Below are 12,382 nucleotides of genomic sequence, written 5' to 3' on the forward strand. Positions count from 1 at the left end.
GGGCAAGTTCGTGCCGCCAGGACGTGATTTAAGTTGCCCGACCTCGAATCGGCGGCGCCACAGCTTGCGGGAGGGCTCCATGACACTGACAGGACTCACATAGCGGCTCGTGCGTTACCGGTTTGGGAGCACCAGCTTTGGCGCTTGGGAATGTGCCAAGCCACATATTGCTGACGACCTCGAGTCGTAGTAGGCACAGACGGGGAACGCCTCCGGGAACTCGGGGATAGTGCCGGCGTTGAGCATGATTTGTGGGAGGATTCGTGTCATTGGCGTAAAGTCTCTCGATGCGAGATATTTGCCTTCCACCGAGCAAATCAGGAACCAGGGGAACATTTGCTCAACATGTGCAGTTCCTGGCAAGGGGCAAAGGGGCAACTGCCCTTGGCGTTGTCAAGTGACAGTGAACCCTCGTGGCTGTAGAAAACGGGCGTTATCTTGATGGTTATGCCGGAGAACCGCCTTGGTGTGAATGCCTCGCAACAGGATGATGACAACTTTGACATTGTTCAGACGCCTACGTATGTCTACTACGTAGTATGCTGTCGTGTGCTCAAGAGGCAAGGTAGCCCTCAGTCGTTTCCTGGCTGTGGAAGTCCTACGAAGTTAGTGCTGTAGTCTCAAGCCAAGCTCCTAAGCATTGCTGGTTAAACTCTGTTGAGGTTGAAGCCTTGAAGCTCGCCGGGACGGACCCTAACTCCTGAATTGCACACGCGTGCTTATCGCACGATCTGGGAACTTCATGCGGGAGAGGCGGTCGACGCTCCATCTCGAGGATAGCTCAACACAAGAGTCAGTGTATCACAACGCCGCTGGGACCTCCACCAAGGGATACGAAAGCGGAAGAGCGCTAATGAAGCATATCGTGGACAAGCCGGGCACCAGGGGACGATCGTAGATGAGAGTTGCCACGATAGCTGGACTGAAAACTTTGAGAAAGCCAGGCCGAGTTATCCGGTATTTCATGTTGCCATCTGAGCGGTTTGGCGGATCTGAATCACGGCAGTTGGCAGAGATCGCAGGACGGAGGAAGAGAGGTTATCGAGTGCCCCTTGGATCCAAGGGGCCAAAAGATGAGGGTGGTCCAGACGCGCAGAGGACCCTCGACTGTAGAGGGCAAGACTGTTCCAGACAAGCCAAAAAGCCTATACAGAGAGGCAGAAGTCGAGCCCTGCGCCGATCAGCTGAGCGTTTGGGGGCCTCGATCATCGTCTTCAAGCCACTGGCATGCCAAACTTGACATATCGATAGACCAGACGCTGTGAGCTCCCTGGGAATCAAGTGCCGCATCTCATCTATCAACCGCTCTGTTGGACAGCGTTTCAGGCCCGGAAAGACTGCACTGAGGGGTGGTGCGCCTCGGCCCGCTAACCGTCACTCAGGAATCGTGGAAGTTTCGTAAGAGGTGAACAAAGGAAAGCAGTTGGGGACCTGCAGACTGTCGTGCGCGCAACCCCTCGATCGGGTTCGGGGGACTGGTGACAGGGTTCTTGTTAGTTGCGGGCCATGCCCACGTGTTACCGGGAATGGACTCGGGCAAAGCGTTGTGCGCATCTTGAGTTTTGGGTCATGCGGGACAGAAGGTTCAGAGGGCATCATGGCACTTCTTTGGTGTCTCCCCCCAAAGGGTTTGTTGGAACGAGCGCCCTGCCAGGGAGCTTGGATCTCTTGGTCGTCATCATCCCGAGCTGTCGAGGATGAGCTGCTTACTCCTTAAGGAAGAGCTAGACCAGGGCCAGCCATTGCTTGACGGTTGAGCTTACAACAAGAGAACAAAGTGTCGAAGACAAATAAAAGAGGGGATCTGACTGTCTCATGGCTAGAAGAGGGATAGTTACGCAGCTGAAATGGATCCTGGTGTTTGTCAAAGAAGTCGGGATGGAGCCATCCATGACATCCCCCGTGATCTTTGGTGGTGCAAGTGCAAGCGAGAGTGGGGACGAGGTAGGGGTGTACGAGCGGTTGCCATGTGAAAGCCATGCGTGGGCGCACTGCACACTTGGTGGTGCCATGTATCCGCCTATCGTGATGTAGATTACCTACGGTTCCCAACTATCGATTTCTTGAACCAGGGCAAGGAGCACCAGGGTCCCTCCTGCCCCTGTTGTCGATGCGTGCTCCAGCCAATGGGTACGAGAGCGCCAACGCAGCACCTGGGATTGGATCCGACTGTGATGGGCAGACAGGCTGGAACCAGAGGATTGGAGCTTGTGACAGAGATGGAGGATAAACGAATAAACGCAGCTGACAATGAGATGCAATAAGGAGAGGACGACCTGTGATTCTCAAGCTGCAATTTCAACCCTGCCAGGTTGGGGAGCTGTTGATCTTAACATCCAAATTAAACCAGCCCTCGAAGCAACGCCGAGCAGGACGACGCTTTGAACCCAACTTCCTTAACTGGAAACAACCTGACCCCCCCAACGTCAACGTAAACGTCCCGTCGGCGCCGGCCCAGGCAGGTCCCCCTCCCCCAAAACGTTGACCGTCCCGATTCCACGGTTCTCTTCCCCTCTTCGTGCCTTTTTGCGCAATAAACTTGCCAGCGTCGAGCTTGATGCTTTGAGCTTCATTCCTCAGACGCGTACCTGGAATCACCAGCCGAAGCCCTTCGGACCAAGGTATCCGCTTCCGCACCCTGACCGCGCCGCCGGGCCCCCCATTGCAGCACATCGCAGCGCCCATCGCCTCCTGAATCTGACGACCCGACCCTGAGCCGCCTGCCCCTCAGACGTGCAGCAAACCCACGGCGCGACAACAAACATAACCTTTGCAACGCCTGTACAGATAGGTAGTACCTTACGTACGTACGACTCCCGCACCTGCAGACGGGATGCACGCCCGTTTGGAAAGCGCCTTTGCCCGCGTTGAGCGCGGCCGGGCTAACACCAAGCCTCAGCAACAGGTTTCAAGTTCAAGACCTCTCTTGAGGTTGTCAAGGCCCTGAGCCTCGGGTCTGCCCAGCTCTGGCGCTGAGCGCGCATATCGACAGCAGCAGTCGTTGTGCCACCCACCTATTTTGAGCTTTCAGGCCCATCTGCCTGCCCACCGTTGCTGCGTGAGACATACTGCCCGTTGTTTCTTTTGTTGCTGGTTGCACAAGCATCGCGGCTGGGAGAGCGCTTCTACCCTCGCCAGCGTCTGCGCGTCCTCCCTCCATCTGGCTGGACTCGCCTACTGTGCCTGTATCCATCCCTACCTCACAGTGCAAGCCTTGTCAGTAACTCGTCTCCCTCCTCGTTCGTTAGCCTTTTGCCCTAGTGCCTTCTCTCGTTATTCCCCCAACTTCCATTTCTTGTCCCGCTGCTTCATCATTCTCTCCTTTCCCCTCTACGACAATTTTTAGCCACTAGCTCTCCACGAGTTCTCCCCGCAGACGCCACGGGTTCGGTCCTCTCCACCTGTTGGCATCCATCCTATGTTCCTCTTCACCACCTGGCCCAGTCGCTGAAACTGCGACCATGCGACCCGATCATGCTGGTTCACGATATACTCACCCGACTTCAGGCATTGCCGCCACCTCGCCCGCCTCTCATCCGTACCCCGTAGCCAGCCCGGCCGACTCCTACCCGACCGCCGAAAGCGACTCCGACCCTTCGCCATCCGGTACCAACCATCGGGACTCGGTCGGTTCAATCGTCGACGACCCCTTCTTCCAGACATACGATCCAGCAGTCAATGCCGCTGCCGCCTCGGACGGCGACTCCGACTCGGACGGAAGCTCTGTCTACCAATCGCTAGACGACGAGGACTACGAACACCAGTTTCACCCCGGTGTCAAAGCCGGCGCTGGTGACACAGCCAACCCTGCCAATTCTAACGGCGGCGGTGAGGACAGTAATTTCGTTCCCGACAGCGATGACAACGACCCAAGCCAGCACTGGCCGCCTCCCCGTCGAGAGTCTCTGACCGCCACACCTTCGTCGTACTGGGTATGTTACATCTCCAACATGCGCCCCACCTGCCTTTCGCGGGGCAGGGGTTCAACTTGATCGAATCGAGAATGTTTGGATATCCAAGGACTGACCATGATCTGGTGCTCCGCAGTCGCAATCACCCACAGCCATGGAAGCCGGCTTCAACATTGCCATCATCGGTTCCACCGGTGTTGGCAAATCCTCCTTTGTCCAACGCGTCCTAGGCTTATCCCGACCACCCATATCCAATGCCTCTAGTGTTCGCATGTTGGTCGACAATATCTCCCACGTCATAACCCTACTCGAGCTGGATCTAGAGTATTTCGAACTAAATCCCAGCCAACCTATACAATGGCCAAAGCAAATCAACGGGCATATTGTACCTCGCGTCGACGCCGCCCTTATACTATACGATGTTACGAATCATGAGTCTGTTCGAGAACTGCCACAGACGCTGGGTATGATACATACCCTCCCGCATCCCCATAAAGAACTCTGGCTAAACGATCCCTAGCGGCTCTCACTAATTCTGGTCTGCCGGCCAGCTTGGTGGCCTGCAAATGCGAGACTCCGGAGGCAGAGTGGCAAGTCAACGCAGAGGCCATGGCAAACCATCAACTCTTTAAATCCTGCGTTTCTACATACAAGATCGCATCAGATAACTATGATGTTGCGAGGACATGCCTACACACAATTCTGAGGGCTGCTATAGCACATCGAAGGGGTACGCGCAAAGTCAATCGAGTGTACGACAAACATGTTCTAACAATGGATACAGAAGAAAACGGTGAAACAGTATCGCGCCGAAGAGCTCAGTCTGCAGCCAACTTGGAGGCTCCAGATGTCAGCACTGGACGTCCAATAAGCCAACACAGCAAGCACAGCAGAGCAAGCTCCGACTTTTCCCTGCTCAAGGGATTCTCAAACCCCCCTGTTAGCGACGGTTACCGGGCACAGGCCTCTCGCAGTCCAAGAGCTGGCCAGCAGGGGGCCAGCCCAAACCCGGGCTCCGCACGCGAATTAGGAGACCCGGGTCAGGCGCAAACAGTTGGCAACATGCTTAGGACTCCGGGCATACGGTTGGACAGGCCCAATACGGATTCGTTCTTGGATGTTGAGGAGTCGGACGCTGAATCATACCGCTACTCGGACGACATTCCTATACTGCAACGAGCAGACGACAATATTCTTGAAAAGCAAGCCAAGATGGCGGGCGTCACATTTGACGAATTAGTCGATCGACTTCTCGCTCCTAGGCTGTCGAGAGCAGACAGTAACTTCTCGGATGTCTTCCTTTGTCTATATCGCAAGTTTGCTGCCCCCGGCGAACTCTTTTCTGCCATTTTAACCCGACTCGACAAGGTCAGGGACGACAAGACTGCGCATTATCTCTCCAAGACGGCGACACAGCTGCGCATCATTGAAGTCGTAGCCAAGTGGGTATCATCATATCCCGGCGACTTTGCACGACCACAGACGAGGCGGAATCTTGAGGAGTTTATCAGACATCTTTCCACAGAGCCGATTTTCTCAATCGCTGCGCAACACATGCGGCGTAATCTTCAGTTCAACGTGGTGGAAGATGACGACACGGGTTGGGCAAACTCTGATGAGACTAGCGACAAGCTTGCGAGCGAGATCTTGTCCAAGGAGATGTCTGAGCTATCATCAGGCGTCAGTGTGTTGACAGTGGAATCCGACATGGACGGAAGACCGTCGGGAAGCTCCGAGATCTCTCTGGCCACGGGTGGCAGCAGTTCCGGGAGCCAGGTGCACTTTCACACGTATGACGATTATGAAAGAGCGGCAGCCGTCCTGGAACCTACGGACAACTTGCCGATGAACAAGTTCCGGTATCACATATTTATGGATATTCCGGATGACGATGTCGCAGATGAGCTGACCAGGATTGACTGGATCATGTTCTCGTCGATTCGGATTCGTGATTTTGTGCGTCATGTCAGCTTGTCAACGGCGCAGAAGGAGAAATGCAAGAGCTTGAGGAACGTCAACCGGATGATTGGCCACTTCAACCACATTGCCAAATGGGTTGCCAACATGATTCTGCTGCGAGACAAGGCTAAGCACCGAGCGCAGATACTGGAGAAGTTTATGAACATTGCACTCAAGCTACGCCAGTTGAATAATTACAACGGACTGGCAGCTGTCCTAGCTGGAGTTAACGGGACAGCTATTCATCGATTAACTCAAACGAGATCACTCGTGCCGCCGGAGGTACAGAAGCGATTTGCGCGGTTGGGAATATTGATGGGGACTCAGAAGAGTCATTTTGCATATCGACTGGCGTGGGAGAACTCGCCCCTTCCACGCATACCCTTTATCCCTCTCCACCGGCGCGATCTGGTGTCGGCAGAGGAAGGGAGCAAGACTTTTGTGGGCAGTGAGGGAGACCGAATCAACTGGAAGAAGTTTGAGGTGCTCGGGGAGGTGCTACTCCCGATCATGAAGAGCCAGGGCACATCGTACCCAAATCTATCCAAGCATGACACAGCGAGGGAGCTGATTCTGGGTTGCCGGATGCCAACAGATGAGGAGGTGAGACAACCTTGTTTGATGCTGTTGTACTACAATGGATCGCTAACCGAGCCAAACAGGATATCTACCAGCGAAGTGTACAGGTGGAGAGCACCTCTGGAGGGATTGCCGAACCGGCCAAGAAGAAGTCCGGGTTTCCCTGGTTTGCGAAATAATCTGCCTGTCTCGTGTTGGATTGTTGATCGCAAGGAGTTACTGGAGCATGTACGTATGTCATCAACGGGTGCTATTATGGGAGGCGCAATCTACTATAGACTTGTGGGACTTGACGACTCTGGTTCACGGCCAACGACATGCGTGCCTTTTGGGGGATTTGATATTAGAATTGTCGACTATGAACTATCATGCATAGGATTGCCTAGGTATTCATTGTTTACAGAGTCGGTTAATTGGCTACAAACCGCTGCATACTACCTATCTACCTACGTACCACTACTGCTCAATGTCCACCAACGGCAACTACGAATAGCTTATTTTGAGGAAGGAAAGGTGCACTTTCCTCCGTACCTACACAACAAGTCACCACCTTCCAAATTACGATATCGAATCCAGATGCCCAGCTCTCACGTGCCCTTTTTTGTCTATCTCCCTCCATCCTCCTATTCAAAATATCTTCGCCTCAAACTTTCAGCCATGTCGAAGTTCTCTATTAACAGCAATGACACCCGCGCTCGCATTACCAAGCCTTCGAGTACACGCAAAGCAAGCGAACCTAGAACTCACAACAACGCCATCGCTTTGTGTCGACTTGCCCGACGATTTGCCCCCCGTTACGACCATCGATGAGCTTGCAGCGGTGGTGAAGAGTGCCCATATCTGGATTGCTCGAACGGGTACCTGCTGCATCGAGATATCTATTGCCGTCAATGGCCGCCCGATACTTGAGAACGAACGCCTTCAGAAGATGATTGATCTAATCCAGCATTGCTCAGTATGCTTGTCATCATGTATCACCGCCCCCATAGGCTTATCAAGCTTACTAGGTTTGGAATCGTCTGGGACTCCATCTTGAACACAACAAGGACTCGGTAGTCACACTCCCAGGCCTCTTGTCCTTCTCAGTCCAGCATCCGGACCTTACGTCAGCCCTGGTAGCCCCTCGGACGGCACGAACATCGCCCTTTCGGACATTGATACTTCCAATCAGCATCTCGACGCCTACAGATAGCCACGACCTGGACAAGAAGCCGAGAAAGAGGCGGAGGAACACCGGCAAACTAAAAGGGAGAGACTGTCAAGAAACTACCGAGAATGATCTGCTGGCTACACTCGAGGTAGACGACCAACGAGCCATCGAGAACTTTATGTCCAGCCTCAACTTTCCACCCAATAAGAACAAGAGGAAGAAGCATACAACGTGCAGAGACAGAGATGATGAACTTGCTTGCTTGAAAGTGCTGGAGACCCTGCGGTCCTTATCCTTGGTGGAGATTCTGCTAGAGCAACTGATGTTAGCCCCGGAGAAGAAGTATAGGGGCTACCAGGTCTGGGGCGGTTCTTCAACACACTGCCTCACAAACTTGGCACCAGGTGTCTTTCATATACCCTATCTCAGCGTAAGCTCAACAAGAAGCGTACAGCCCAGCATTCTAACAAGACAATAGAAGATATCGGATCGTGCTCAGCTACTACCGGTTATTGCTACATGCTTAGCACGGATGAAGAATGCCGAGTCACCAGCACTGAGACAGAAGGTGGTAGATATGAAACGTGATGACACCGATTCCAGAAACCCATACAATGAGTGGGAAGACACTGTACAAGTGATCGAAAAGCGAGCATAGGATGTTCTTTTGGCAACCACTGAAGTGCCCTCGGCAATGGAAAGGAAGCAGGCCAAGAAACCAGCACGACCAGTGCTAAGTTCACGGGAGACCACTCAGGGCCGGCTGACCCCCATGCTGTCAAAAAGGGGCATGGGAGAGGCATACACCAATATTGAGGCAGAGAGAGAAGGCCAGGAGCATCCAACACTGAGTGTGAATTGGGAGGTAATACACAATTCACCAGGCTTGGTAAAGAGCGAGAATTCCAGTTATGGATGCGGGAGTTCAAGTCTAGCGGCCGTGGAGTTTCGCAACGAGCCATGGGCTAACATGCGGGACTACCCGGCGTCTTCGACGCTGCCGGGGTGGACTAAGAGTAGCTATGGCATGGGAGGACAAGTTGCTGAGGTGCCGCTCATGCACGGTTGTGGTTCTGCGGTGTCAGCGGAGCAGATGCTTCCAGGCACGGAGGTGATGGTGGCAGATAATACATTCTACGACCCTGGGAACTTCCACACTGCGGATCATTGGGTTTTTTGTAACGAAGGGATGTAAACTGGGCGGCGAAGATTTTCAGGCGTCAAATCAACGAGGCAACATGTGGGATGGACGAAATTGGCGGAGTGATTTGAGCTTGAGATAAGAGAATAGATACTCTATAGAGGCGAATTAATAAAGCTAGATGAAAGCCCGTGGTAGAGGCGCGCCGAGGTGGTGGTGAAATGAGGTGTCGTCAAGACGGAGAAATAAGTGTCGAATGAGCCGAGTGACATCCTTTTCAAGCACGAGGGCCTGTCGTGAGGTGACAAGATGTCGATATGGCGCAGTTGCGATAGGGCGTATATGGTTGTCTCATTTCTTCCTTGCGGCAGCCTTCTTGTCCTTCTTGTCCTGCTTGGCCTTGCGCTGCTCGGGCTTCATAGTGGCGTAGTGGATATACCAGATGAGGACGCACTGGAGGATAACGGCAACGAGGACGACGAGGAGGATGGTGAAGAGGATCGGTTGATCGTTGAGGACAGCGACAGCCTCGTCCGTGGCGCCGATGGCGGAGAACCAGTCGAATTGACCCATTGGGGCTGTTGTGTTGTTGTTGCTGCGATACGCGGGTGGTTGATTTGAGCTTGACTCAAGGGTGTCGCGGAATTATGTACAGAGAGAGTTGTTTGTGTCGTGCGCCAGTCACGAACAAGAAGAGAATAGTTGGCAGTGAATAAAGTGAATATTGTGGAAAGGAACGGAATGAGTATAGCTACAGGAGAAGGAAGAGGGAGAGAGAGAGAAGCGCTCAAGAGTGGGAGGAAATCACGTCGCGATTGTCGAAACGGCGCAGGCGTCACATTTGGTTCAATGAATGGCCCACAGCGAGTGGTGAGGACGGTGGAAAGACCCCTAACGCTTGGCTTTTGGCCCCTGGAGCCACACTGAGACGTTTCACACTTGCGGCAGAGTCGACTGATGTTAGGGTGGGTTGTGATTGGTTGGATGAAATGGACAACAATTGGTGGTAATTGGATTAAAAAGATGTTGAAAGACGTTATTCAGAGAATTCAATAATTAAGAGCCTTGTTTCGTTGAATTGAGACAGGCAGTTGAAGTTGGGATGAAGTTGAATTTGAATACCCACGTGACTCTTCTCGTGATCGCCATGGCCTTTTGGCAGGATGGATGACCTGAGGATTGGCCAGCGCTGATTGGTCCCTACAGCCGCGAGACGCTAGCCCACTTGAGGGGAACTCTCAATTGAGTATTCCTGGGTCCCAAAAAAATCCTCGAGCTCGTGTGAGGGAAAGACAGCGCTCAACACGGCCGATACGGAGCGTCCTCTCGCCGCCTCGAAGCTCCCCAATTCGACGAATTGAATAAGACGATACCCTCTGGAACCTCGGCCTATCGCCGACTCCTGCCGGCCATGAGCGTCGCACGACCGGCGCGCACCCTCCTCGGCAGGTGCCTCGCCTCGTCCCGAACAACCACCACCACCCTCCCCGCCGTCCCATGCCACCAGTTCCATAGCTCTGCTCCCCGCTCGAAGCGGAGGTCAAGGTTCCGCAATGTCACGGCGGAGGAGCTGGGACTGCTCAGCAAGCCCGAGAAGATGGACCAGTACAAGAAGGAGCGCTTTGCCGAGTACACGCCCGAGGAGAAGGACCTGCTCAAGGGCCACTACTCCAAGCAGCAGATGGAGGCCATCGAGGCGGGCGAGAAGGCCGTCGACGCCGAGGACATGGTCATCCAGGGTCGGTTACGTGACGATCCCTACAAGCCCGAGTACATCGAGGACTACACCGTGCTCGACCCCCGCTACGACCTCAAGCCCGAGATCGAGGGCACCCCGAGGGAGGTGCAGTGGCCCAGCACCAGCGAGTGGATCGACAACTACGGCCAGAAGATGAGGAGCATCACCGACAAGAAGACGAGCGACCAGCTCACCCGGGCCATGGTCCGGGCGCTGCGGCGCGTCAAGGAGAGCCAGGGCGAGGACCTGATAGATCTGACCGAGGCGGAGCTCCAGGATATGGAGAGGGATCCGGAGCTGGCCAAGCGCTACATCATCGAGGAGGACGGTCCCGAGCCTGACGCCAACTCAAAGGGTCCCGAGTTTATGACACGCGCTCAGGCCATGAAGGCTGATGAGGCCGTCGACGAGGCCTGGAAGCAGGAGCTCGACAAGATCGTCGGCTTCGGTAGCCAGGGTGAGGTTGAACCCTCGAGCATTGAGCTCATCGAGGACGGACCTGCGGGTATTGACCGGGCCCACTCGGCCGAGGCCGCCGACCTGGGCAAGGTTCCCGGCGTTCACGGCCTGTACAAGCACGCCGTCGACCCGGAGGACCAGGGCCAGGACGACTCGGGCAAGTACCAGGAGATCAAGCGACTGACGGGCATGAGCCTGAAAGAGATTCGCTCGCTGCTCACAAAGGGTCTCGTCACCCGCTGGGTCGCCAACCAGACCCGTCTGGGCAAGGTCCGCAGCACCTCGGTCGTGGCCATTGCCGGTAACGGCAACGGCCGTCTTGGTCTCGGCATGGCAAAGTCCACCGAGCCCGGTGTCGCTGAGGAGACGGCGCAGATGTTGGCCATCCGCAACATGAAGCCCATCCGCCGGTACGAAAACCGCACCATCTACGGCAACGTCTCGGCCAAGGTGTCGGGCACCGTTGTTGAGCTGATGGCCCGACCTCCAGGTATGTCTTCTTTCAGCACTTCCTTCTAACAACGCATTCACTAACAGACCCTCTCCCAGGCTTCGGACTCCGTGTCCCCCACCGCATTTTCGAAATGTGCCGAGCGGCGGGCATCCACGACATGGCTGCGCGTATGCCGCGGTCCAAGAACCCCATGAACTCGGTCAAGGCGGCGTACCAGGCGCTGACGAACCAGCCTGACCCGGAGCAGATCGCCATCGGCCGGGGCAAGAAGCTGGTGGATGTGCGGAAGGTGTACTATGGCGGAGCTGTATATTAAAAACCCACCCATGAAGCAACTGTGTATCACCATTAAAAAAGACGACTTTGTATCTGTAGCCTGTAATGGAGGGATATGTGCCAAATCTCAATGGTGGTGCAACATTGACGCGGTTATGACTCTTTTTTTTTTTGTTGTATTTTATGAATGTCGGTTCTTGGTCGTCGTAGCTGGGTATCAATCCTACTCTCTTCATCTCCTCCGCCAAAAGCATGCCCTCTTTTTACTGCGCCGTCGAACCATCACCCCAATCAATCTCTTGCTGTAGAACTATGCTGTACACGCTAGCTTTGAGAAGGGTAAACGCCAGACTCGTCTTGCGCTCGAGCTCGCGCAGGCTATCGAGGATCTCGGTACTAGGGTTGGATGCGAGGTGTTCGAGGATAGTAGCCAGCTGTTAAAAAAAGAGCATCAGTTTCCAGTCCTATAGAGGGGCGTGAGTGCCAGACCTTGTTCATGTTGTCGGCTAGACGCTCGTACTCGTCCAGGACCTCCTGCTCGAGTGGCGTGAGCTCTGGCGGGGAGAGAATCCCGCTAGGTGCGCCCTGCTCCATGATGGATCTCTCCGAGTCGGTACAAGTCGTAGGAGGGACAGATTGGGTGGTTAGTGGGTGTTGTTTGGGTATAAGTCGTGATGGCGGAGGACGCGATGTCAAAAACATGGAGGGGTTCTGA

General features: G+C 54.4%; 5 protein-coding genes across 5 annotated transcripts; 3 read left to right on the forward strand and 2 right to left on the reverse strand.

Annotated features, from left to right (window-relative positions):
• Positions 1 to 3,461: 3,461 nt before the first annotated feature.
• Positions 3,462 to 6,628, forward strand: NCS57_00125000 (uncharacterized protein; the record flags this gene model as incomplete). Its single annotated transcript, XM_053051320.1, has 5 exons — positions 3,462 to 3,932; positions 4,048 to 4,375; positions 4,432 to 4,641; positions 4,696 to 6,473; positions 6,533 to 6,628. The coding sequence occupies 5 exons, from the start codon at positions 3,462 to 3,464 to the stop codon at positions 6,626 to 6,628; spliced, it is 2,883 nt and encodes a 960-aa protein (XP_052919835.1).
• Positions 6,629 to 7,131: 503 nt separating this feature from the next.
• NCS57_00125100 (uncharacterized protein) lies at positions 7,132 to 8,257 on the forward strand (the record flags this gene model as incomplete). The annotated part of the gene is made up of 3 exons (XM_053051321.1): positions 7,132 to 7,404; positions 7,457 to 8,029; positions 8,078 to 8,257. 3 exons carry the CDS (start codon positions 7,132 to 7,134, stop codon positions 8,255 to 8,257), a joined length of 1,026 nt encoding a protein of 341 aa, XP_052919836.1.
• Positions 8,258 to 9,091: 834 nt separating this feature from the next.
• Positions 9,092 to 9,313, reverse strand: NCS57_00125200 (uncharacterized protein; the record flags this gene model as incomplete). The annotated part of the gene is made up of 1 exon (XM_053051322.1): positions 9,092 to 9,313. The coding sequence occupies one exon, from the start codon at positions 9,311 to 9,313 to the stop codon at positions 9,092 to 9,094; it is 222 nt and encodes a 73-aa protein (XP_052919837.1).
• Positions 9,314 to 10,151: 838 nt separating this feature from the next.
• Positions 10,152 to 11,707, forward strand: NCS57_00125300 (uncharacterized protein; the record flags this gene model as incomplete). Its single annotated transcript, XM_053051323.1, has 2 exons — positions 10,152 to 11,427; positions 11,487 to 11,707. The coding sequence occupies 2 exons, from the start codon at positions 10,152 to 10,154 to the stop codon at positions 11,705 to 11,707; spliced, it is 1,497 nt and encodes a 498-aa protein (XP_052919838.1).
• Positions 11,708 to 11,930: 223 nt separating this feature from the next.
• On the reverse strand, positions 11,931 to 12,336 carry NCS57_00125400 (uncharacterized protein; the record flags this gene model as incomplete). Its single annotated transcript, XM_053051324.1, has 2 exons — positions 12,157 to 12,336; positions 11,931 to 12,101 (listed from the first exon to the last, which is right to left on the reverse strand). The coding sequence occupies exons 1-2, from the start codon at positions 12,259 to 12,261 to the stop codon at positions 11,931 to 11,933; spliced, it is 276 nt and encodes a 91-aa protein (XP_052919839.1). The 5' UTR covers positions 12,262 to 12,336.
• Between the last annotated feature and the right edge of the window lie 46 nt (positions 12,337 to 12,382).

The sequence above is a fragment of the Fusarium keratoplasticum genome, chromosome 1 (genome assembly GCF_025433545.1).
Source record: "Fusarium keratoplasticum isolate Fu6.1 chromosome 1, whole genome shotgun sequence".
NCBI classification, from domain to species: Eukaryota; Fungi; Ascomycota; class Sordariomycetes; order Hypocreales; family Nectriaceae; genus Fusarium; species Fusarium keratoplasticum.